Here is a 26,323-nt window from a genome sequence, read left to right on the forward strand (position 1 = left end):
ATTTCGCCTGCGTCTCAATCAGCTCCCTAGTTCAGTAGTCGGGGCACTTCGTCTAGTTTCTTACACACATGACTTCTCGCGAGATTTTCCCCCAAGCAACTACTCCAGCGTTGGCCGTTGCGCAGGCGCAGTGTTGTTTTAAAACAGTTTCCACAGAACTAGCCTCTATCGCTAATAAAGAAACAATGGCGACAGCGGCGACTGCAGCAGGCGGAACGGGCTCCGGAGGACCATCGGCCGGCCAAGCAGGAGCCGGTTCCTCAATTGGACGGAAAAAAGATGGAGGGCCGTCTTCCAAATATTGGGAAAGCTCGGAAACGGTGTCTCAGTTGGAGACAGTTCGGCTCTGGATCGGGAAACATTATAAGAAGGTCTGCGGCTCATGAGGCGCCCGTTGAATGGGGGCGCGCGCGCATCACACAATAGCTATAAGAGGCGGCATATAGTTTATTCACTATTATAGTCGGTTATTCGAATAGGCCGAAACAGGGCGGTGGTGCAGATGTTGTTTAGGTTCCGGGCTGGATTTGTAGTCGGCAAGTATCGTTCTTGTGTAGTTTTAAACGGCAGTGTTGTGTAACGTTACTGTTGAGTTAGCTTGCGTGCTAACGTTGGAGACTGGTGCCCGATCTGCTATGATGGCTGTGTTTTAAAATCTGCCAAAATACTGTCTTAGTTTTCACCATTTTGGGAACACGCTTTCTTTTCAGTTAAAAGCACTGGTTAACAACTTAAAAGTCAGAGGACATTTAGTCGTCCACCTCACGGACCCTCGGTTATGTTGAAGTTTGTTTACTGACTCCCCAATGTTGATTGATTAGAAGCATTATTGGTACTATGGTATATTAGCCTACATAAGGTATTTTATTAACATTGTTGTTAATTGTGGCAAATTGTTTGTAATGGAAACTTACTGTCTCTTTAAACCATTATATTTTGTTAGTGTGCTATGCAAAGCGACTAATTGTTATCCTTCCCAGATTAACTTAAATCTCTTTATTTTCCAGCAATAGTGTTGTCTAATGCACGTTTGTGGCTGAAGTTTATATATTTTTCATGTTTAGAATGGTTTCCTCAGATATGTGAACATGGACCACAAAACCAGTCTTAAAGGCATTTTTTCTAATATTGACATTGACACATCATCTGAAAGCTGAATACATAATCTTTCAATTGATGTATCGTTTGTTATGATAGGACAATATTTGTTTGAGATACAACTATATGAAAATCTGGAATCTGAGGATGCAAAAAAAAATCTAAATATTGAGAAAATCGCCTTTGAAGTTGTCCAAATTAAATCCTTACCAATTCATATTATTAATAATAAATGTGATATATTTACAGTAGCAAATTTACAGAGTGTCTTCTGGATCATGATCTTTACTTAATATCCTAAGAAAAAAATCTATAGTTTTTTTTTTACTCATACAATGTATTCTTGACTATTACCACAAATATACCTGTAGCTTATTACTGGTTTTGTGGTCCAGGGTCACATACTGTAATGATTGCTAAAGATCTAAATTGTTTTTGTCCTTGTATGTTAATTAAAAAAAAAAATAGCAACATGAATGTTGAATACTTGTTTGATTTCAGTTGAATTGCTGGTATTTATCGTGACCTTTCTTTTCTGCAGTATGTCCAAACCGACTCTCCTACAAGCAAAACTCTGGCTGCGCTGGTGTTGCAGTTGCTGCAGTTTCAGGAGGATGCATTTGGACGTAGGGTCAGCAATCCTGCCCTTACCAAACTACCCGTGAGTCTGGATTTACAGTATTTGTTCATGTTCCAAACTCATAAGACTCTTTGTTCATCAATCTGAGAGATTTCTGTTTCTCCATTGACAGTCATCAAAGTTCATAAAATGTAGACCATTGTAAGCCATATGAATCGTGCAGTTAAATCAAAGTATTCTTTATAGATATATAAAACAATCTGATGAATGGATTTAATTTGGGCTTTTATTCACATTAACTGTGATCAATGCACATACATGGAGCACATTAAATATGGTAAACAGAAGCTGAAATGCTAACGCTTGAAGCACAAGAACAATGAGATTTGTTTTTGCATGTTTGAGCTTCCACAAAAACCAGGTGAGGTTTATCATGCATCAGTCATGCCTGATGGATCTGCTGTTCACCGTTTTTGATGTACTTTATGTATGTTTTGATCAATGTTTATTTATAAATAAATTGAAATCTGTGAAGTGTCTTTTCAGAAGACTTGGATTAAATTGCTCAAAATATGGATTTCTTATAGGATCTCTAACTTTTTGAAGCATCAATTTTGGTGGAATGGACTTTCAGTTGAGAGACTGAAATTTCTCAGGTTTCATCAAGGTTAATATAATTTTTGTAATTTGAACATGAACAAAAGTCTTGTGAGTTTGGAACAACATGAGGGACAGTAATTGATGAAAGAATTTTCATTTTTGGTTGAACAATCTCTTTCAAAATTAATATGATCACACTTCTATTCCATAACTTATGTGATGCGAGACATGGTTAAAGTGCAATGCAACATTTGAGTTGCAAACATTGCAGAAATGTACATTTGTAATTGCAAACTAATTGTATTGCTGTTGAATTTTGGTTCTCTCCTAGACGAAGATCTTTCTGGACTTCAAACCCGGAGGAGCTCTTTGCCATATTCTGGGTTCTGCATACAAGTTCAAAAGCGAGCAGGGCTGGTGAGTAGAACCTCAGAAAAGGTGAACAACAGGATGGGAATAATGAATCACATTCTGTGATTCTCAGAGTGGTAATACTAATATGTTTAATATTGATGTGCCTGTTTTTCTTCAGGCGGAGGTTTGATCTGCAGAACCCATCCAGAATGGATAGAAATGTGGAGATGTTCATGACTATTGAGAAGACTCTTGTTCAGGTAGAGATCCTTGTCTTTGTGTCTAAATATATACAGGGGAATATATTCCCAGGGGTTCTTGAAAGTTTGTGGAAAAATCTGGAAAAAAAGTTTTTGAGAATAAACATGCATAGATACAGGTCCTTGAAAGTGCTTGCATTTATTTTGTTGAAGTTTTCTGGAAAAAAATATTATTCGCTCTGCTTATATTATTTCACCGACACTTTGTGCCCTATGCATACTAGCTTGCTTGATTTGCTTAAGTTATATGCATTTATGCATAAGTGTTTCCCGTGTGAGGTAGTTTGTGTTGTAATTTGCCATGATGTTCACGCATGCACTAAACTATGGTCATACTACGACCTGAACATTTTCAGTGCTTACACCAAACCCAAATGTGTTCAGTCAATATATCACTGTATATTGTGTTCAATTATCATAAAACAGTTGTGATAATTTGTTGCCCAAATAATTTAATTAAATGTAATGTTGAACTGCTTTGCTTGTTAAGATAATGTGAACCCATTAGGCAAAATTTTTAAATTTAAAAGCATTTTCATGCATCTTAAGAGTTTAGGCTCATGTAACCTGAAGTTTTTTCAGTAAAATCCATGCAAAAGTTAATTTATAACTTATTAATATGAACTTATTATTGCATATGCATGTGTAGGAGTTTCCCTTTCAGGATCAAAATTCATGGGAGGAGAGAATTTAAATTAATCATGCAAGGTTTGAAGGTAGATTGCGCTCTTCATTAGGGAAATTATCCGGCTTCTTCTGAGTTCATTAATTTGCGTGTCATCAGTAGATCACGCACAGAACTGTCCTCTCCCATCGGCGCATTTATTGCATTGCGCTCTCATGCTAATTTGCCCTGTTAAGTGAATATGGCACTAAATCCTTGAATTTAAGGGTATTGAACCTGGAAAGTCCTTTTATTTGAAGTTAACCAAGCTTTGGGAACCCTATACATATAGGCTAATTGCTCTCAATGAGAATGTACTTCTTTCTGTGATTTGTTCCCAATCCTGAATATGTGGTTACAATCATGGTTCTCATTCTTGTCTGCAGAACAACTCTTTGACCCGACCAACTGTGTACATAGTGTCTGACGTGGAGCAAAAACAAGCCAATAAGCTCAAAGACATCATTAAGAGACATCAAGTAAAAAAAAAAGATCAATTAGGTCATTTTTAAAATTCTATCATTTGTTTTCTGTACTTTTCTGATGTTTTGTTTTACTCACACATCTAGGGAACCATCACGGAAGATAAGTCAAAGGCCACTCATATTATTTACCCCTCCCCAGCCCAACTGGAAGAAGGTTGGTTGGTGTTTTTTATTTTATTTTTAAATAGCATCCAACCTTGGTTTATTCACTGTCATCCTTCAAATATTTTGTTTAATGGGACACTATAATTGGTGTTTCATGAGATTACCATGTGAATTCTGCTTTTCAGAGGAATGGCTGCGTCCCGTCATGCGCAAAGACAAGCAGGTGCTGGTTCACTGGGGCAATTACCCTGACAGGTTGGTAGGGTTGCAAATGATAGGGATCAAGGAATGGTTCACCCAAAAATTTATATTCTCATTTTCTCCCCCTCATGCCATCCCTGATGTATATGACTTTCTTTCTTCAAAAAAACACAAACAAATTTTTTAAGGCAAATATTCCATCTCTGCGAGTCCATTTAATGCTAATAAATGAAGCCAAAAGATAGGTGTGTGCAAGAAAAATACTAATATTTTAAGCAGTCCTCTGTGCTTCCACGTTACTTCTCACGTGAAATTCACGACGTGTCACAAAATCCCCCTCAAGAATGCTCGTCCATGAGGGTAAATAAATGCAGAGAATTTTTATTTTGGGGTGAACTATTCTTTAAACCCAAAATATAAATGGTCGTGTCTTGGACTAATGTTGCTCAAACATAAAAGGAGATATTTACATTTCAAGTAATTTTATAGCTTTTTGTTTGTTTTTCACTCTGCAGTTATGACACATGGGTATCAACAAGTGATGTGGATGGAGATGTTGAGGATCCACCAAGTTCTGAGAAACCATGGCGGGTAAGACAGTTCCACCATGACTACGACGGATATGAGCATGTGACAAAAGGCAACCATTATAATCAGTGAAGTTGTCTACACTTCATGCGTCGCGACAAATCCCCGACTGTAAACCGATGCCTCGTTCTATTTATGATATAATGACATGAAGGACAAATGCTTTGTTGCGTCCAGAGTAGATGGCTTCTAGCTGTTGGGGCATGATGGGTCACGTCCGATGTAGATGTGCACACTCACAGTGTTATCATAAGTTTCAAAATAAACACATTTCAAAATCCTTATACTATGAAGCCTTCTCATATTGTAAGCCAGGGTTAGAGCCAGATTCAGTTTTCCAGTAATTTCTCAATACGCTCTGTGATTCCCTCAGGTGCATGCTAAATGGGTCATCGACACGGATGCTTTCAACGAGTGGATGAATGAGGAAGATTACGAAGTGGATGAGAACAAGAAGCCTGTGAGTTTCCGCCAGCGGATCTTTCCAGGGGAAGAAGTGGTAAGAGACCCAGAGCGCTAAAGAAATAGATATGGTTCACATTCAGATTTGTGTTGTGTGCTAAGCCAGACCTTTGAGGTCTTGGCACAGTTTGTTCTGTCGCTGTGTGTCTGTCAATCATCATCTAAAGCTCTTCCTCGCTGCCTCACCCTCACGTACCTCACCCCACCCGCCTGCCCACCCACCCAAATATTCCCTTAGCAACCCCCCCTCCCCTTTGTGTGTAAAACCGTTCCATTCTCTCATTCTCTCGCTCTTTCTCTCATCCTTCACCCCTCCATGGTTCTGATCAGTCTTCCCGTACACCCGATCGTAAGGACCGCAAGTCCCTGGTTGGCGGCAAGAAGAGGAGACGCTCTCCATCCCCACCCAGCACCCCTGCGGAGTCTCGCAAAAAGGGCAAGAAAGGGTAATTATCTGCTAAAGTAATAAATGTACTCTATCATTCAAATGTTTGGGGTTGGTAAAACATTTTTTTTTTCCATTTCTCATTTTCACTAAGGCTGCATTTATTTAATCGAATGTACAGTGTAACTTTTATTAGAATTTAAAATAAGTGTTTCTATTTAAATATATTTTAAAATATAATTTAGTCCTGTGAAGGCAAAGCTGAATCAATCAGTGTCAGTCTTCAGTGTCACATGATCCTCCAGAAATCCTTGTAATTTGCTGATTTGGTCCTCAAAAAAAAACTTTATCATCAAAATTGAAACCAGTTGTGCTGCTTAATATTTTTGTGAAAATTATATATATATATATATATATATATATATATATATATATATATATATATATATATATATATATATATATATATATATATATATATATATATATATATAAATGGAACCTTCAAAAGAACAGCATTTGTTCGATATATACATTTTGTAACAATGTAAAAGTCTTTACTGTAGTCTTCACATTTGATCAGTTTAATGCATCCATTTGTCTCGAAGTTTAGATTATGCATGTATGAATTGTATTTAGTCAAGATCACTTTAAGTGTAGCATAGTCTCATTATTAATTTACATTAAAAAAAACAACAGGAATCCTGGAGGACAGTGGAGGCGTCGTGGACACCAAAATGATGACGAGCAGGATGAAGACCTCACAAAGGACCTGGAAGATCCCTCCCCTGTGCCAGGAATGGAGGAAGTTACATTGCCAAAAAATGGTCATTCTTCTTGATTAATAAGAGACTTATCTGAACCGGTAGTGTTTATTTTTGGAACTGTGCAAAGGGAATTTGAAGAACTACCAGCATTGTACTCTTGATCTTAACCCCAGGTTACCTGAGGTGACCTGTCCCTAATATGAGTAGTGTGTAGGGGTGTAGCGATTCATCTACTACATCGATGTATCGATTTATATTCGTATGGTCCAACTACATTGATCTGTGCTCGGCAAGTTGGCCTTCTGGACGAAATGTATCGATCTAATATAGTTTTAAAAGGTAATCAATCGATTGTATTGATAATAGGAAATAACGCATTTGATTTAAGTATGTCAGACTTTATATGGATGTTTTTTCTTAGCACTTTTAATGATAAAGGCGTTTAACGTTACTCAGTCTGCCTATATGTGATGTCAGCCACGCTCCAGCAGCAGCACAAAGAAAACAAAACATAGCATGGCGGATGACAGAGGAGAAGCCAACAAACGAGGAATTATCAAGCGACTATTGCAGTCCAGTGTGGGGAAACGCTGTGGCTTTAGAAAAGACAGAGATGTTTCAAATAAGTCTGTTGCACTTTTTTGATATTAATATTATATTTGTATTATTTTTATGTTGAAAAACAACAGCAACAGTAGCAGGTAAACCTACTGTTAATTAAACCGAAGATATGTTAGTTGCACTTTTTATACTTTTTATGCACTATTTTTTATATTAATATTATAATATTTTTATGTTGAAAAACAAGCAGAAGTGCCAGTAGTATGTTGGTGGCACTTACTGTACTTTTATTGTAAATACACGTTTGCCATTAATTGTTTACGTGTTTATATCCATAATTAATTGATTCCCTTAAAAGAAAACAGGAATCTAGGAAACTTTACCTGCACATATTTATTTGTCACACTGCTTAATTTTTGGCTAAAAAGTTACTGAATCGATTTTAAGTCACTGAATTGTTTCAGATCGTATCGTTCTAAATGAACCAATATCATCCTTGAATCGTATCGACAACCTCAAATCGTGATACGAATCGAATGGTTGTTAAAATGAATTGTTACACCCCTAGTAGTATGCTTAGCAAGTCATTTTAGAAAGGCTACTTGAACTTTCCTTTTCTTGTCATGTTTTAATGCACCTATTTTAAAAACCCTCTTGATACATGTAAATTCATTGCATGGCTAAAATAGACACTGGCTATTACATGCTGCAGTCCTACTTTCATTGTCCTACTTTACACCCAAAGCTTTTAAATTGTATTGTATTGGAATAATGTCCTGTCTGATAAATCATCGGCTCTGCTTGATGTCCTCTGCTTTTCTGTCTGCAGTCAATCAGAAAAAGGACAGCGAGAACACACCAGTGAAGGGTGGAACTGTTGCAGATTTGGGTGAGTATTTTGCTTCTGATTTGATGCAGGAATAAACGTGATGGCTGCCTACATTGTCAAAGGACATGCAAATGCTCACATTCATTTTGTTTGCTGTCTTAGATGACCATGAAGATGATTCGGTAGCGTCTGGTGGCAAGGTAGATTCTCTTCATACTTTAATCCAGATATGTTCAGGTCCATTGTCTCTCCATTATTATATCAGATGCACACAGCATTTGGTGATAACAGCCTTTGTTTTTACCCATTAATTCTTTTTATCGTTTTTTTTTATTTTTTTTTTTTTACATAGACTGAATTAGACTAGGCAAAGCCATTTATAGTGTCAATTGTTCTAAGAGTGTTTACAAACTGTAATTGACAGGAGGATGATGAACAGAGCAAAACAGAGGTCAATCGTCTGATCGACTCAGAGGACAATGTGACTGAGCAAACACATCACATCATTATCCCCAGCTATGCTGCCTGGTTTGACTACAACAGGTACTGAATTCCTCCTATGTACTGCAATGTCTGGAAACAGAATGTCTTTGCATATTCACATTTTTTTCTTTTTTTCTTAGTATACATGAAATTGAGAGACGTGCCCTGCCAGAGTTCTTTAATGGCAAAAACAAATCGAAGACTCCAGAGATGTGAGTTCACACCAGTCTATTTGTCATGTACACAAGCCTTTGAATTCATCAATATCTTACGTTGTTACCTTATTCTCCAATGTGTTTCTGTGGTTCTTCTGCGATGCATGTGTGTTTTACTGTTCCAACTGTCATGCTCTGTTTATTACCTCTTCCTTAGATATCTGGCTTATCGTAACTTCATGATTGACACATACCGGCTAAATCCTCAGGAGTACCTGACCTCCACCTCCTGCAGGAGGAACCTCACTGGAGATGTGTGCGCGGTCATGAGGTCAGAATCCTCATTTATTCTCCCTGTGTACCATCTTTATATTATGCAGAAAGCCTCACATAACATTAATTAGGTTTAAATTTTAATCAATATCAGTTCTTAAAATTCAAAGAATCTTTTTGCCTGTGCTGCTTTGATGCATTAAGAAAAAAAAGAAGAAAACTCAAACTCAAATTTAATCAATCTGTAATGAAACCTATATAGAGTAACATTTTTATTATATAATATAAAAAATGTTTATTTGAATGTTTTGTATTTGTTTTAAAGTTAATGTACCAGCTGGGTTCCCTATAATTTACAATAGAATATTTTTTGGGGAGAAATATCAACGTTCTGTACCTGATATATCCAGATCAATTGATATTGAATGAGATTGAATTAGAATCTAATTAAATTTGTGTAACTACACAGGCCTATTGTATATTGATTTTTGAGTGTTTTCTTTCTCTCAGAGTGCATGCCTTCTTGGAGCAGTGGGGGCTGGTGAACTACCAGGTTGATGCTGAGAGCAGACCCCTCCCAATGGGACCTCCACCTACCCCACATTTCAACGTTCTAGCTGATACTCCCTCTGGTTTGGTGCCGCTGCACCACCGCCCCCCACAGGTGAGACTGGGGTGACTTTCCTATTAATTCCCAGAAGGCACAAGCTTTTTTGTGAGATAGTTGCAATAAATTGTCTGCTATTCTTTCCAGGTTCCCCCTGCTCAGCAGATGCTGAACTTCCCAGAAAAGGGCAAAGACAAGCCAAGTGACCTGCAAAACTTTGGCCTCCGTACAGATATTTACTCAAAGAAGAATCCCAAGGCAAGTCCCAATCCCTGTGCCTGCTTCCAAACCTAATACTTTCTTTTTCTTAATAGTTTCTTGATGTAATTATTCTTTTGCCTAAAAGGGTAAAGGAGCCGCAGGTGGCAGAGACTGGACAGAGCAAGAAACATTACTTCTGTTGGAGGTGAGATTCGAATTGTCTAAACATAATCATGGGCACCATAAACCTCTCAATATTCTCCTTTCTTAAATATTTTCTTGTTAACATTTTTTAACCTGATTATTCAAGGCTCTGGAGATGTATAAGGATGACTGGAATAAGGTTTCGGAGCATGTAGGAAGCCGTACACAAGATGAGTGCATCTTGCACTTCCTGCGGCTACCCATAGAAGATCAATACCTGGAGAGCTCTGAAGCCTCGCTAGGCCCTCTGGCTTACCAACCGATCCCCTTCAGCCAATCAGGAAATCCTGTCATGAGCACAGTTGCGTTCCTTGCCTCTGTGGTCGACCCGCGTGTGGCGGCAGCTGCTGCCAAAGCTGCTCTGGGTATGTCAAGTTTTGACCTATTTGGAGCATTTAATAGGCAAGTTTCTGAGGGGTAAGATTTTGAGTTAGTAGTATGTTTTGTGATGTTTTCATCTACAGTGGCAAATTTAACTTAATCTTCAGCCCATGTATTTAAGAGAACTGAATTTGAAAACCTGGGAAATTTGTGGGAAATATATTTTAAAAAGTTGCTGCAATTGGGGAAACAGTTGAAATGCAATTAATACTGTCACGTTATCTTGCGTTCGGAGGCAGATGCCTGGTGTTTGGAAAGGAAATCGTGTGAGGCATGTCTAGGTGGTAATTCTACCCAAACATTCTGATGATAAACAATTTTAAAATGACCAAACCACCATTTGATATGCTGTGCAATGAAATTGGTCTGCTGCATATTCTAGTTATGTCATCTCAGTCCCATTTTTCCAATCACATGATCTGTTGAAGCAAAGTCTCAAAAGTCTCTTTTTTTTTTGTGTGTGTAGAGGGATTTGAGTAAATGTGTTTCCGTTTTATAGTTTATGCACATGTTGTCCTATCATATAAAAAATGGCTCAATTGTGCTTTTTTCATGCACTGCTTGCCGTTGTCATCTTGCATTTTTAATGATATCCCAAAGTTGGCATAAAAATAGGTGGATAGAAACAGCCTTAGTCAATGATTGTATTTCTCACCATTGCATTTATAGAGGAGTTCTCCCGTGTGCGTGAGGAGGTTCCCACGGAGCTGGTGGAGGCTCATGTGAAGAAAGTGCAGGAGGCCGCACGCAGCACAGGAAAAGTGGACCCTGCATTCGGCCTGGAGAGCAGTGGTATTGCTGGCACAGCCCCTGAGGAGCCAGAGAAAACGGGTAGGAAACTAAGTTTAGGTGGGGTGACGATATATATTGTGGCGCGTTTTTGCTATAATGTTTTTATTGCGGCATGTAAATATATCCACTTGGCACAGTATGTTAAAACTGTCCCTTTAGATTGATTAAGACAATTCACAAATGAGAAAATCGAGCAGGGCGTGCATGATATTAAAGTGATATTAAAGCATGATATTAAGCCAAATATGTTGGCTTATTTGTGGTGACGTATTCAAGTAGCGTCGTCATATTGGGATACAACATGTCTATGCCAATAACACGCTCGTGTTTATTTATTTTTTTACAATTTGCCAGGAGTAAAATGTACATATGTGATTTAAACAACCAGATTTTACACTTGTCCAGTTTTATCTGAAATGCATCCCAGACCACCTTCTGAATTGTTATGAGTGATAGGATATAAATCTGTCTCAAAAATTTCGGAAGGCGTTTTTATTCCTGTTTTTTTTTTCACAATCGGATAGATATCTGATCAGAGGAAACAAATTAAGTGACCATTTGTAAAAAGGCTATAACTCTTGCAGCTGCGCTGAAGGAACGATCGCTGCTGCTGGTGTGGAGTCTAAACACTGAGTGAGCCAGTCTCGAGAGTCGCAGGAGCAATGGTCTGGGGTTTATATGTGCTGACTTTCAATCAGAATCATTTTGTGACAGGCGCACACAGTTTGTCTGCTGCATCAGAAATGTCGCCGCCGTCCTCTCCAGCAGCTGGAATGTGTTAACGGCGGTGTTGGGGACGTTACTTTAAAAAAGTAATTAGTTATAGTTACTCACTACATGTTCCAAAAAGTAACTGAGTTAGTAACTGAATTACTCTATAATAAAAGTAACTCATTACCAGGGAAAGTAGCTATTTGCGATACTGAATTAAAAAAAAATGTAACCAGTTTTCACAAGTCAGTTGAAATGAGTAGAACAGACATGTTTTTGTAACTTATTTTTTTTTTAAATGTTCTTGTATGGTAAATAACTTGGATGCCCGAATATTAAATGTTAAATGAATGAAAAGGAAACTAAATAGAATATATTATGATTATAAAACATTGTACACTAATCTACACTAGGGCTGTCAAAATTGCTCAAAAATGATGTTCGAATATTCCCTCTAAAACAAACGTGAATATTCGAACTATTCGAACATCTGGGCGCGCATATAAATGCACAGCGCGCACAGATAAAATTAATACAAAGAGACATTAACTACTTGTATAGGTAGTCTATTTAAGTTTATACATATTTGACAATGTATTACTTACAGAAAAACAAGTAGATTGTTATTATAAATTATATAATTATTATTATATATAATTATTATATATAAATTAACTAATGGCCAAGACCGCAGAGTGCAGACCTCTCTCTCGCCCTCACGCTGTCTGCTCTGCGGATAAATAACGGTTTAATTAAACAAACTTTAAGTGCTGATCAAGATTTTTGTGCAAGCAATTTAAGGTCGCGAGACTCGCGACTCTTTCCCAAATATAGCAGGCGTCATTCAGTGATTAAAACAAATATTATTCATTTTAATTGAAGTTTTACAGCATACTGAATAGGGGTGTAAGAAAATATCGATACACGTGAATATCGCGATATTATGTTTGGCGATATTGTATCGATTCTCAAAAACGCTGTATCGATATTTATATATTTATTTATTTACATCCAAGTTTCGTGGCTTTGTGTTCGGTTTAAACCACAGACTGTATAACACCCAACCGCTAGATGGCAGTGTTATCTCAGAACGCATAACAGACGCGGAGCCGGAGAAGCGCAAGGTGAAAGTGCTAGTGTTTACATTAGCAAACCCAGCTCTCAAGACTATAGAATTATTCCGCTCTTGCAGTATACAGAGCTGAAGTGTGGACTCATGTTGGCTTCAGCTATAAAGAAGCCACTAAGGAAATCGACAAGAATCATTTTGTTTGCAAAATAGGCCAAGTTATAATCTAATACTCGGGAAACACATTGAAACAGAGAGCTCGCTTAACATCCTGACGTCACCCGCGCTGCTGAGAAGCGTTTCGATAGAATGTCCTGCACGCTTTCCTCTCAGTAACAAAATAAACACACTCCAAAACTGACAGCGGTGGCAGGAGAACGAAAGATAATAGCGATGTGGATATGGATGCACCAGCTCTGCAGCTCAGTAACGTTACTTGAAATAGCACTTTATACAATAGACTGCTTTATAGAAAACAGCTTTAGGGTCCGATCACACAGAACGCGTTTTTCAGGTTCGAAAACGCGAGGCGCACTGCACTCCCTTTTTTGGTCGGCGTTTTTTTATTCAAAAATGAGCAGTGCGCTTTAATGTTTCTAGGCAACCCCCGAATCACCTGTACTGTCAGTCAAATCAATGTAACGGTCAACACAACGGAAGGCCCGCCACTTCATTCATTTGATTGGACAACAGAACATAAGCGCGATGATGTTGCACGCTTTTCCGCTCAGAGTTGACTTTTTTTCAACTTCATGCGCTCGGAGCGCTCCTTCAGAAACGCGAGGCGCAGCAAGCGGTTTAAACGCGAGGCGCCCAGGGCGCATAAGCAGCGCGCATAACGCTCTCTGCCAACCGAAATCCATTCAAAAAAGGCTTCTCGCTGCAAAAACGCGTTCTGTGTGATCGGGGCTACTGTGTTAAATATAAAACAAACAGTCATTCAGTCATGAAATGGACTGCACTTTCTGTTGTTAAATAGCCACTGCTATACTGTGAACCTTTAAAACATATACACATAAAGAATCCTGCAGTCACTTTACATTTCCCTTAACTTAGATTGCACATTGCATATGATTAGTGATATAAATGATACTGTATTAATTAAATAAAATACTTTGTCTCGTGTTTTAGGCTTATGGTTGTGTTCTTTATTCTTTTAAATTATAAAAAACAAAAACACACAAAAAAGAAATATTGCAATATATTGCCTCTCTTACAATATCGCAATATATTGCAATATATCGTATCGTAACCCCTGTATCGTGATACGTATTGTATCGCCAGATTCTTGGCAATACACAGCCCTAATACTGAACGCTCTGAGTGAGCTGTGCTGTGGTAAACATGGAACTTTTCACTGACATGGTAAATAATCACACCAGTGAAAGCAGTGCATTTATCCTTTATTCATGCAATATCTCTTCAGTCAGTACAGTAGCCTACATTTTAGTAATGTTTCTGTTTAACGTTAAATAAAACGAGGCATGGTATACTAACTGTATCTTACATAGCTTGCATATAACTTTATCCCGCGGCTCAACAATTTTACCTCCTACCGACCAAAATCCAACGTACTTCCAGACATGGCTTTTAAGATTATGGAGTTAATCTCTTTCTCTGCTGCGGTCGAGTTGGGCTATGCACTTTCTGCCATTTTCCCTGCAAGACGCGTCCACTTTCATCAGTGACAGTGCGACTCCTGTGACCTGTCCCTGAACCCCCATGTGGTCGCACGCTCACTCGCAAAGTAGACAGCCACGCCTCTACTAACGCGGCGGGGGATTTTTTTGAATTTTTGAATATTAATTTTAATCTTCGAAATTCGTTTTTTAAAAACTATTCGAATATATTTTCGAATTTAGAATATTCGTTGACAGCCCTAATCTACACTATTTTAATGAAACAAAATAAAACAAAATAGATTGTTTAGAACTGTAATATTTATTGCACAGACCCCAACTGGCCATCAAATAAATCTTAAAATAAATGATGCTCTTTAGAAAAAGTCTAATTTACATAGCCTAGACTCTTTGTAGTGCTCTAATTCTAAAACTGTCACACAACTGGTTGACATACTGTAGCCTGCTTGGAAGTATTTTCTTCCTCACAAAATTAAATAGTTTAACAACAAGTGCCCTCAAGTCTTGTTTGTAGTGCGGGCTTACCCACTCTCTCTCAAATGATTGCCCGGAAAGAATCCCGACTCAACTGACGTCAGCGGCAGCATGTCCTCGACTTTATATCTAGGTATTATTTTGTTAAATTCTCTCTGGGTGATAAGAGTTTGCGGTGGAGAAAAACATAGTTTTGGTGTCTTTAATGTCATGGCTCTGTGTCCTCCTTTGGTAGCGGTGCTCACGTAACGGTGCATAAGCTGCACGTTACATAAACATTCTTACCTTTCACCTCAACGAGGGAAAAGTAGCGTTTATACTTCCAATTTGCGAAAGCTACCTTTGAAGTCATTGGACATACCATCGCTCTGACTCCTGATCGCTAGTCGCATGCGCGTGTGTGTTTGACACACACACACACACACACACAGCTGCAGGTCCTCTGACAGAGCGCGTGCCTGTTCGGATGAAAACCGCGTCAGTGAGCTTAATTGTAGTAACGGTTACGGCGTTGCAACAGGGTTACTCGTTACTGAAAAAATGAACGCAGTTAGTAACTCCATTTATCTATAATGCTGTTATTCCCATCACTGGTTCATGGTTGCCTTAGCAACTCCCAACGGCCTCCAGGACTTGTACTGTTTTATAAAAGCTACTTATTTGTTGTAAAGTGTAATAATCATGTCAGAAAATGAATTCTTCTGTCAGGCGCATTTAAAGTAAAAAGTGCCTGGGACAAACGTTGTCAAGATGAGCGGGTGTAGCCAGGCTATGTCTGTGTCATTATTCCAACATTATCATCATAAACGTTTTATTTCGTAAGAAGTTACTCTTCAATTTTCCTGGTGTGAGCTCTTTAGTGGTGGAGGCGCGCTGTACATACCGTCACATAAGGGCGTACACTAACGGCTGTTTCACACCGCAAGCGTGAGCGGCGCATATTTTTTCCGGCGCCTATGTTAATCAATGAGTGCATTCACACCGGGAGCGTCACGTGAGCGGCAGTGAAGCTGGGGTTTCAGCGTTTCCTTCGCTGCTGACGCTCAATTAAAGTGAAAGCACACTTTTAAAGGAAAAAATAAATGTGATTTCACACAAAAAGTGCTTAAAATGCACACACGAAGCACGTGTAGTGTATTTGAACAATAACTGGAGTATGTCAAAAGAAAACGAAGAATAAAAAATATCTGTGGAAGATTTACCAATTTAAACTTGTTTTAATGATTCAGTTTGGGTGAAAGTATGGTTATGGTTATAAAAAATAAAGTAAACTAGCCAGAAAATATAATAAACTTTCGTTTAGTATTTAATACTCAGACAGGTATAGGTTCTCGGCCTGCAGGTGCAGTCACAGAGGAAAGTGAGAGCACACTTTTGATGGACAAAATAAATATAATATCACAAAGCGCTCAATGCACACAAGAAGCACATGTGGTGTGTTTTAACAATAACTGGAGTGTCATTAAAGAAAACGAAGAATAAAAATAATCTGTAGAAAATTTACCCATTTAAACTTGTTTTAATTATTCAGTTTGGGTGAAAGTATTATAAAAAGTTAAGTAAACTTGCCAGAAAATATATTGACATTTATTTTATTTTAGTTTAGTATTTCATACTCAGACAGGTATAGGCTCTAGCATTGTGGGAGCCGGTGCTGTGGCGCTGCACCAACGCTTCCAGTGCGAATACTCTCGCGCGTCGAGAATTTTATTTGGTTTGGGCATTTTTATTAGGTTTGAGGTGTTTATATAGAGAATTTTTATTCGAATTGGACTTTTAAACCGATTACAGTGCCCCATGTAAACGCACCTAGTGTTTGTGGCAGTGGCTCAGTAGTTCATGTAGGTCGTCTACAAACCAGAAGGTTGGTAGTTCAATCCCCGGTTCTACCTGTCCTGACCAAGTGTCAAGGTGTCTATGAGCAAGACGCCTAACCCTAGCTACTCCCCACGAGCTGGATGGTGCCTTACATGGCTGACATCGCCGTCGGTTTATGAATGGATGAATGTGAGGAAATATGTAAAGTACTTTGGATGGCCATAGGTCTGTTGAAAGCGCTATAAATGCAGTCCATTTACCATTTTGCTGTTTTGTTTTTTTGTTGTTGTTTTAAAATAACAAATAAATAACTATATTATGATGTATTTACATGAAATACAATTTCTCATTTTGTGAAATAAGATTTTGGTAATATCGCCCACCCCTAGTAGGAACCGGGAAGCTCTGATAGGCAGGCTTTCAGTCTTACCTAATTGTGCCAGTGTATTTGTAGCTCCTTCCACCAGGTGGCATTAAATCAGTACTTATGAACAAACCAGGTCTTGTCAAACCCAGTGACCCTGATCAGCTGTGTGTAAATTGGTCGTGATCATTTAGAAATGATTTGAGTCGAGAGAAGGAAAAAATAATGATGCACTCCTTTCTGAAAATTTAAGAAGCAGTATGAGAGCACATTTACTGTGTGAGTCATAACAGTGCTGGAGATAGCATGTGCCACTGCATATAATGGTAGCCGATGGCTTTTATGCAGCGCTGGCAGATGGGGCACAGATATGGGAGGGGTTGAAACTGGGTCAGTGGAGTGACCTAATGTGACATGGTTTGCCAGTGCAGGCTTTGCCACACGTACCTTATTAAAGGCTCCGTCATATGTGGCATAACATTTTTCAGCTGTGATGCTCAAATACCTCCATTTTTTTCACCCTGTTTCTTTTAGTCCTTTTCTGTGCTGTCAGGCTCTTTAGTTTGGATTTTGCAATGTGTTGGTTCGACAAAGAAATCACTGACTATATTCACACGCATTGAATGCATTAAATTGATTAAAAGTGACAGTGATTTTTTTTTTTTGTTGAACTTGGATTTTAAAGAAATGCTGTTCTGTTTGAACTTTCTATTCATCATAGAATCTTGGGGGGGGGGGGATCGCAATTTCCTTAAATATTGGGCGTACAGGGATTTTCAACATTGACAATAAGAAATGTTTCTTGATCACCAAATCATCATTCAGAACGATTTTTGAAGGATCATGTGACACTGAAGACTGGAGTAATGACAGCTGAAAATTCAGTTATGCCATCATAACTTTATATATTTTAAAATGTAATTATTCCTAAGTTGTAGTAATATTTTGCAATGAATAAATGCCATCTAATATTTCTATCAAAAACATTGAAAAGTCTGTTTCTAAATTGTGTTAACTTTCTAGTGTTGGAACTAAATGCATTAATTTCTGCATTTATAAAATAAAAATATATAAATTATGAACTCTTTGTAGGCTGATATGGGCCACAATAAAAAGGTCATATCAGTTTGAGCAGAAAATAGTGTTTTACTGCATCTGAAGTACTTTATGTAATATTTACTTGGCTTTGTTCTTTTTTTTGTTGTCCAGTGCACCCCTCCATCTGGCATTTGATGTTTTAATCAATGTTTGTTTTCCTTTACTCACAGAGCCTACAGAGACTGAGAAGATGGACACAGATTCGGACTCCCAGCAGCCTGATAAGGTCAGGTTTAACCCTGCCGCCAGAATCCAGATGTTGACTACTGTCATGTTTACTGGTTGATTTTTGGATCAGAAGTCATAATCAGTTACTGCACTATTTGGATTCCTAACAATGCACCTTTTTCTAGTCTGTCTCTCCATTTTGATTCTAGTTCTTCCAAGAGTGCATTCTATACAGTAGTCTGTACCTGTGCTTCATTTGTATTTCACCAGTCTCATGCTGTCTGACTCATGTCTCGCCATTTCCTGTCTCATCTGTTGCAGGCGGAGGCGAAGGATGAAGCGGAGAAGCCCAGCGAGTCTGCAGAAAAGCCTACAGAGACGGAAAAGGAAAAGAATGAGATTACAGAGAAATCTGAGCCACAGGAAGAGGAAGAGAGTGAGGGAGGAGAATCCAAGACAGCAGGTACAGACACTCACTGCCACAGCACTGAATGCTCATGGGCTTGAAATCTGACACAAGCCTACTTCATGCCTTTTAAATTGAGCCATGATGCTTGGGCATGCTATGGAAGATTGAGTGCAGTTGCAAAACCCCTTTCAACATATTGGATTTAACACGTTATCAAAAGTTATTTATGCAAATGTTATTGTCCTAGGGATAGACAAATAATACATTTCTCAGCCGATTGTTCTGAATGATATCTGCTGATACCGATAGTTGGATTTTCTTAAAGGTCCCATTCTTCACGATTCCATCTTTCAAACTTGAGTTAGTGTGTAATGTTGCTGTTAGAGCTTAAATATTACCTCTAAAATTATAAAGCTCCAAGTTCAATGCCAAGCGAGATATTTTATTTAACAGAAGTTCCCTTTCAAAGCCTACAGCGAACGGCCGGTTTGGACTACAGCAGGAAGTGCAGGGATGTAATGACGTCACTAGAACTGTTTGTTGACTAACCCTCCGCCCACAAGAACACGCAAAATAGGGGGCGTGGTCTTGTTGCTCTCCCACGTGGAGAAGAGCGCGCATTCAGCGATTGCATCTCCCCGTTATGGTAAGAGGCGGGACCTTTCCGGGCAAAGTGCGCTAAGCTGCTGTCCAATCACAACACGGGAAGCGCTGGCCCAATCAGAACTCGTTATGTATTTCTGAAGGAGGGACTTCATAGAACAAGGAAATCATCAGGCCGTTTTTAGGACAGAGAAAACAGCGCTGTACAGATAAGTCAATTGTGTGAAAAATACTGTTGTTTTTTTTTACACGCGAAACATGAACTCATGTTATATTGCACTCTGTAATCATAATCAAAGCTTCGAAAACACGTGAAGAATGGGACCTTTAAGGGAAAAAATCTCTCCCAAATAATGCTGCAAACTTACAGGGAACCTTCTCACTTGGTACATTACTGTAATTTTAGAGGTTCAAATTAACAACAGCGCTATTAAATTCAACTGCTATTTATTTTCAGATATAATAATTACACTCAAATAAAAACTGAGATGTTTGTATGCAACTTTTACACATAAGGTAGACTTGATAATTGCTTGTCTTCATGGCAAATTTATTCAAACATAAGATTCTCTAGGTTTTTTATTTTTTTAAGCTAACTAACGAACTTTAAACATTGTTAGGTAAATGCAAAATTAAGTGATATTTTTTCACAAGCGGTTAAATTGGCATCTTTCTGCGGGTGAGACACTGAGCGATTACATGAGTCATGATTAATTTCAGTAAGTTGTACTGTATCTTTCAGCATACCTTTTGATGTTCATGCATGTTTTTTCATTTTATAAAATCTATTAAAGCAGAAGAAAAGACTTGAACTGAGTTGCTACAGCGATCTGTCACATCACATTTAAGAGCGTCAAAGCTGTGTTTATTGTTTAAATGTCATGGTAAAATGGACAAAATTTGAAAAATTAGACTTTATCACAACAAAGCTTTTTTGTGATTTATTGGATTTGAAATGTGCAACAAATAGTTTGTTTTAAGGAAAAAGCTTGGAGCAGTGGCAACCCTGGCTTGAACCACAGGTGATTCCTAGTGTCAAATAGAGCCTAATTTTGTTGCCTTTGTTCTTATCACGTTAACTTGCCCTGAATTCAAAACAAGATTTTCTTCTCACATAGTATGAATTAACTAGGTTTTCTGAATCTTTTTGATTAACAGGATATACTCGACCCCGATCATCTGCAATTTCTAAACAATTGGCCGATAGTGAAAATAATTGCTTTTATCAGTTGATGCCAATATATTAGGATTAGCTTTTCGAGATTATTCATATAGCACATTTCACAATACAAGTCGTTCCAAAGCAGATTTACAGAAAATGTATGTGTTAAGAGTTAAATGTCTTTACACCCTAATTAACATGAAATCTATTAACAAAGCAATTAAAAAAATTAAGTATCAGGGAATTTAATTATTTGCCCTGCATTTGTCATGGAAATAAACTATAAAATGTCTAATAATTCTATAGTCTGTTTTAATTCTCAGTTGTTAGGCCTATGGGACTAATGACCCTGTACATTTTTATTCTTCAGAGAAAGACAAAGAGGAGGACATGGAGACCACAGAAGAAGGGAAGGAGGGTGAGGAGGAGCAGGAGGAAGGAAAGAAAAAACTTGAGTTGGATATCGGAGAGGGTAACATTGCCACTGCTGCCGCTGCTGCCCTGGCTTCTGCTGCCACCAAGGCAAAGGTAATGCGCCCCAAGGATGTTAATGTTTTGCAGTTCTTTAACTTCCTCTGTTGGCACCAACACAAAACTGTGTGCTTTGAGCAGCTGTTTCCAATCAAAGTGTGCATTGGATTTTGTGCATTTTCTCTTACTTGTTTTTCTTTGTCTCAGCACCTGGCTGCAGTGGAAGAGAGGAAGATCAAGTCTCTTGTGGCTCTGCTGGTAGAAACTCAGATGAAGAAGCTGGAGATCAAACTCCGACACTTTGAGGAGCTTGAGACCATCATGGACCGAGAGAAGGAAGCTGTAAGTATTGCTGATTATTTGGGTAAATCTGACTGACAAGAACACGTCACATTTCAAAATCAGAAATAATACATTTTATTTGAGAATTAAGTGCATCTCTTCCCCCAATTCACCTTAAAATTCACTTTAGTAAAGTAGTTTAACTATTTTTTTTCATCTATTTATCTGCACCATTAAATGACGCTTTGTTGTAATTTACTCCTCTCCTAAATATAATCTGTACATTTGTAACTTTCTTTCCCCATGTAAAGCAGCGTTGCAGACTTTGAATTAGTTGTACTGAGGCTGTGATTTACATTCCCTTTTACACATTATTTTGATGTTTTGTGTAAGAAAAGTGCATTCTTGGAAATATATTTACAACATAAATTTGCATTAACACATCCTCTGAATTGTGCTGTGCATTGTTAATTTTTGTCCTGTAGTCTTGTCTGCACACCAGAGGCACTCTACACAAGAGATTTGAAGAGCTCTGCAAAATTCTTTCGCAAATGTAGCTGAAGATAGTAACCCAATTTAGCGGCTGTAAATAGTGCATGAAGGAAGTGTCTTTAAATAGCCCAGCCCAGTGGTACTTTTTCTTGTAGGGTTCATAAATTCCCTGAATATACCTCTTGATTTTAGTTAAAATCATGCTGGTGACATTTGCCTATGCAAACTTGGTTCCTGGAGGGCCATAGCCCTGCAGAGTTTAGCTTCAACCCTAATTAAATGCACCTGATCCAGATTCACAACATCAAGTCCTTTATGCTCATTTGATAACTACAGGTATATGTGTTAAAGCAGGTTTGGAACTAAACTCTTATAGAACTCTTATATGTTGGCCTCCCGGAACTATTTTTTATTTGGCATTATGCCCATATTTATATAAAACAACCAGGTGTAGATGTACCAGATGTCGGCTACACCACTCAAACAAATATATTTAATTAGAGTGCTTGCGAAATAAGTGCAGGCATTCCGTTCTAATGATTGGATCTGAAAAAACAAATCAAAATTGGTTTCTGAGGGTTTACTCACACGCACATAATTTAAACTTTCCCTTATGTGCCATCAATCTAGGAGTTGATTTTACATGTGTTATTGTCTTTTTAGCTGGAGCTCCAGAGGCAGCAGCTTTTGACAGAGCGACAGGCGTTCCACATGGAGCAGTTGAAGTACGCTGAGATGAAGGCTCGTCAGCAGATGGAACAGCAAGCAGCCGCACAGCAGAACACAGGAGGACATCATGGACCTCCTCCACACGGTCCACCTCCAGGCATGCACCCTGGACACCCAGGGCATCCTGGACACCCCGGCCCTGGATATCCCCCAATTCACCATACCATGGGTCCCCACCATGCCCCTCAGACAGGTCAGAATTTACCCTCATCTTCCGATATATGAGGTACATGTAATCTGTAGTATTTAGCAGGGCGTATGGCTGCGTAACATAAAATTTAGATTGCCAATTCAGTCTTAAACATGGGCACAGAAATCATCCTGCGGAACACTGCAAATTCTTTTTTGCAGCTTAATACCCAGTACATGGCATTTTACGACACTCCGCAACGTGTTTGACTGGTTTGGATGTTAAATTTGGGCTTTAAATGTGGGGCATAAGCACACTGCTGAAGGAGCAGCACAATAATAGTTTTATCTTGATGAATCAACTAAAATTAAGTTAAAACATCACCACCCTAATTATTCTCAAAGCAATTGAGGCACATCAATACGCCTCTTCAAGTGTCTTTTGTTGCTTCATATAGGACCAATGGTTGGACCAGGCCAGCCCATGCCAAGTCAGCCTATGCCGGGCCGAATGATGCCTGGACCTCCCCCTGTTGGACCCCCACAAGGTGGCATGCCCCCCATGATGGGACCTCGACATCCTGGACCACCCAACGGCATGTGTGAGTATTCGTTCTAGCACTAGATCCAGTCCTCTTGTTCCTCTGTATGACGCATTTGTCCTGGACTGTGCTTTTGAAACTGCATCATTGTCTACTTATAGACCCAGGTCCTCCTCCTCCAAGCGCACAGCCTGATGGGATGCCCCCTGGCCCAGTGGGAACTCCTGCATCTGCGCCCCCTCCTCGTGCTGCTGAAAACTAAATATTCCCGTCCCTGTCCCCGCACACATGTACACATCCACACACAGATACACATGCGCATTCAACTTAAATCCAGATTAATCCGGGATACCTGCAGACCTGCTGTTGTCGCCCTCTGTAGTTTTGCCTTGCTGATGGGTGGGTCATCTCTAAATCCTCTTTCCCCCGATTGAGCTGAGCACTCGCCGCCTCACCTGTAAACATTCACGCGCTCAGGGCACAAAGTCAAGTGTGCTGTCGTTTCAGCATCTCTTGGCTAGTAATAGCACTGGCTTCTGTTCTTTCTCTCCTCTGTGTTTGTGTTAAAGAGCGTGCTGCAGGCTCCTATGTTAGAGGGACATCGCTGCTGGCGTCCGGCTTCTCCCTATAATGTGACCGATAGAATCATATGTGTATATTGTGCTAATCCACGTAAGCTAAATGCTCCAAGATCGAAATCACACTGTAGCTACGAGCCGTCTCCTCCATAGACTCGGGAGTCCTGTGGCACGCAGAGAACCTATCCACTGCCTTACGCGTTTGTGGTACAGTATCCATTTCAGCAGGGTTCCCGGTGGCTTCCTTGAGCTTCCTTTTAGTACTTACATCATCATCTAGTTGATAATCTACCTCGCCGGTGAAATTGTATTTAATCTGTGCACAGTGTGTAAAGCAGACTTGTTTTATGGTGCTCTGCTTGGTCAGTCACACTGTGACACAGTCTCGGAGATAGTAACTCACACCGACTGAGTGCTCCACTGTCCAAAACGTGCCCCGAGTACTGTATCGTTAAACGAGAGCACACCAAACTGCTGTTTTTAGAGATGTACCCACACATGCATTAACCTTTTTTGCTTCTAATACTGTGCAGATGTAGAAACAGACACACAAACACACACATACACAAAATCCTCCGTTTTTGTTCTCTCTGAGAAAGCAAATGGAGGTGTATATGGTATCACACTGAAGTGATGGAGGAACTTTGCTTATCTTAGGTGTAGCTGGCCTTTTGTGCTCCTCCCTTAGGTGCTGACAGAGTAGCTGCCCTGCCTCGCTCTACCTCTCTCACTTTACTACCTCTCTTCTCCCCTTCTCTCTTCCTGTTTTGGCTGTTCTCTCTTTTTTTCTTTGTGTGTGCCCATGTGACTGCTGCATTACTGCTGTGTGGAGGCTGTCGTCCTCCTCCTCCTCAGGTGAACCAAGCCCTCACTTCAACATGGCCCGCCCCGCTACACTACACACACACACACACACACACACACTGATACACGCATTTCTTCTTCCAAAAAATTCCAGGCTGTACATCACAGGAAAACCCATCCCGATCCCCATATATATCTTTTATTGCTTTTTATTTTATGGTAATGTATTTTTAAGAAAATAAAGTTTGTGTAGACTCAGTTATCGCTGTTCTTGGAAGTTTGTAGCTTTCTCTTTTCATTTTTACCCAGCACATTGATACTGAGACCTGAACACTGTCTAAATAAAATGGGTTTTTGTTTTTGTAAGACTGCTTTGTTTCAGTTCTAGCAATTCTTCATTATGATGTGTAGGTTTCCAGGAGTTTGATTATTAAGTGTATGAATCTCACAAATGTTTTTTTAGGACAATTTATAGTTTTTGCATCCTTTATAATAACTACATTTAATGTTTAAATCTACTAGTTTCAAGCAGATTTTTGATCCTCATGAATGGTTCAGTGGCCGGTTTATACAATTGCTCATCATTGGCTCCTAAATGCACTTTGGCAAATCCTGCTCTTTGAGGGAAAAACATGCAGGAATTATAACAGCCTCATGTAATGTAATCTCTAACCCATATAATCCGACATGTGGAGGGCTGGAACGTGTTAGGGCCGGCTCACACAATGTTTTTTTGCTGGTGATAAGTTGGTCAGTGGAACGAAAAAAGCTAAAGTTCAAGAGATGCATTTAAAAAAAAAAAAAAAAAAAAAAAAAATATATATAAATATATATATATATATATATATATATATATAGATATAGATATAGATATAGATATAGATATATAGATATAGATATAGATATAGATATAGATAAATGCATTCTGTGTAAACGGCCACTTAGACTGCCTGGTAAAATGGCTGTGGTGTTTGTTTGTTTTGTTTTATCATTAATGGATTTTCTAAAGATTGCCTTTTAAAAATAATTACCCATTTGAGGCTATGCATTAGTGGTTTGACCCCCAAAGGAAAGGGATGTTCATAATTACTAAATGTAGTGTAACTTTTGTAAAACTACGGAAGTGGCAACTCAAGATTGCTTTAATAGTCAACTTGGATGATCTGATTGTGGTGCAGTTTCAAAGGTTTTAATACATTATCCTTTATCTGTAAATAGTTATTTTTAAAAAAATCAAATCATTAGACCCTTGCTTTGGGATGAGAACTGCAATTATGTTGTTTTTGAATTTGTCATTTATTAGTTTATCCATTTTGAATGAGGTTATAGTATTTTTACAAGGGCGAAGATGATGATTTAAGATGTTTTCTTGTATATAGATTGGATTTTGTCACCTTGGTGTTTAAGCACCTCACTGCCTCCACATGGAACATTTACAGCTGTTATTTATGTTTGGTGTAATGATACCAGGTGAGGCCCAGATCATAAAATTGTGCTTGAGGCATACCTAAATGTCCATTTCGTGAGATATCAAACACCTCCTCCACTCAGATACAGACTGGATTTGTGGCCCTCTTTGAGAGCCCTTATGCTTTGGTAAAGAATAAAGATGAGCACAAGGCACAGATTTCCCAATTTGTTTTGACTATGTGGTTCCTTCACTAGTTTACACTTTCATTTGTTTCATGCTGCCTGAATGAGAATAATTGGTGGAAAATCATGTTTTCAAAGAATGTTAGTGCTTG

General features: G+C 38.8%; 1 protein-coding gene across 2 annotated transcripts; it reads left to right on the forward strand.

The window, feature by feature from the left end:
* Positions 1 to 136: 136 nt before the first annotated feature.
* Positions 137 to 24,836, forward strand: smarcc1a (SWI/SNF related, matrix associated, actin dependent regulator of chromatin, subfamily c, member 1a). 2 transcript variants are annotated; one of them, XM_067448112.1, is made up of 28 exons: positions 137 to 371; positions 1,640 to 1,759; positions 2,610 to 2,695; positions 2,811 to 2,892; positions 3,943 to 4,035; positions 4,126 to 4,195; positions 4,332 to 4,401; positions 4,863 to 4,938; positions 5,309 to 5,434; positions 5,728 to 5,843; positions 6,482 to 6,609; positions 7,940 to 7,999; positions 8,102 to 8,139; positions 8,364 to 8,482; positions 8,563 to 8,634; positions 8,795 to 8,908; positions 9,361 to 9,514; positions 9,605 to 9,715; positions 9,804 to 9,863; positions 9,969 to 10,227; positions 10,913 to 11,074; positions 18,380 to 18,435; positions 18,699 to 18,840; positions 20,922 to 21,079; positions 21,230 to 21,364; positions 22,460 to 22,718; positions 23,113 to 23,256; positions 23,358 to 24,836. In XM_067448112.1, exons 1-28 carry the CDS (start codon positions 186 to 188, stop codon positions 23,456 to 23,458), a joined length of 3,297 nt encoding a protein of 1,098 aa, XP_067304213.1. In that variant the 5' UTR covers positions 137 to 185; the 3' UTR covers positions 23,459 to 24,836. The 2 variants fall into 2 exon arrangements, with proteins under 2 accessions (XP_067304213.1, XP_067304214.1); XM_067448113.1 differs by having other exon boundaries at positions 5,752 to 5,843.
* Positions 24,837 to 26,323: the final 1,487 nt, after the last annotated feature.

The sequence above is a fragment of the Pseudorasbora parva genome, chromosome 7 (assembly GCF_024679245.1).
Source record: "Pseudorasbora parva isolate DD20220531a chromosome 7, ASM2467924v1, whole genome shotgun sequence".
NCBI classification, from domain to species: Eukaryota; Metazoa; Chordata; class Actinopteri; order Cypriniformes; family Gobionidae; genus Pseudorasbora; species Pseudorasbora parva.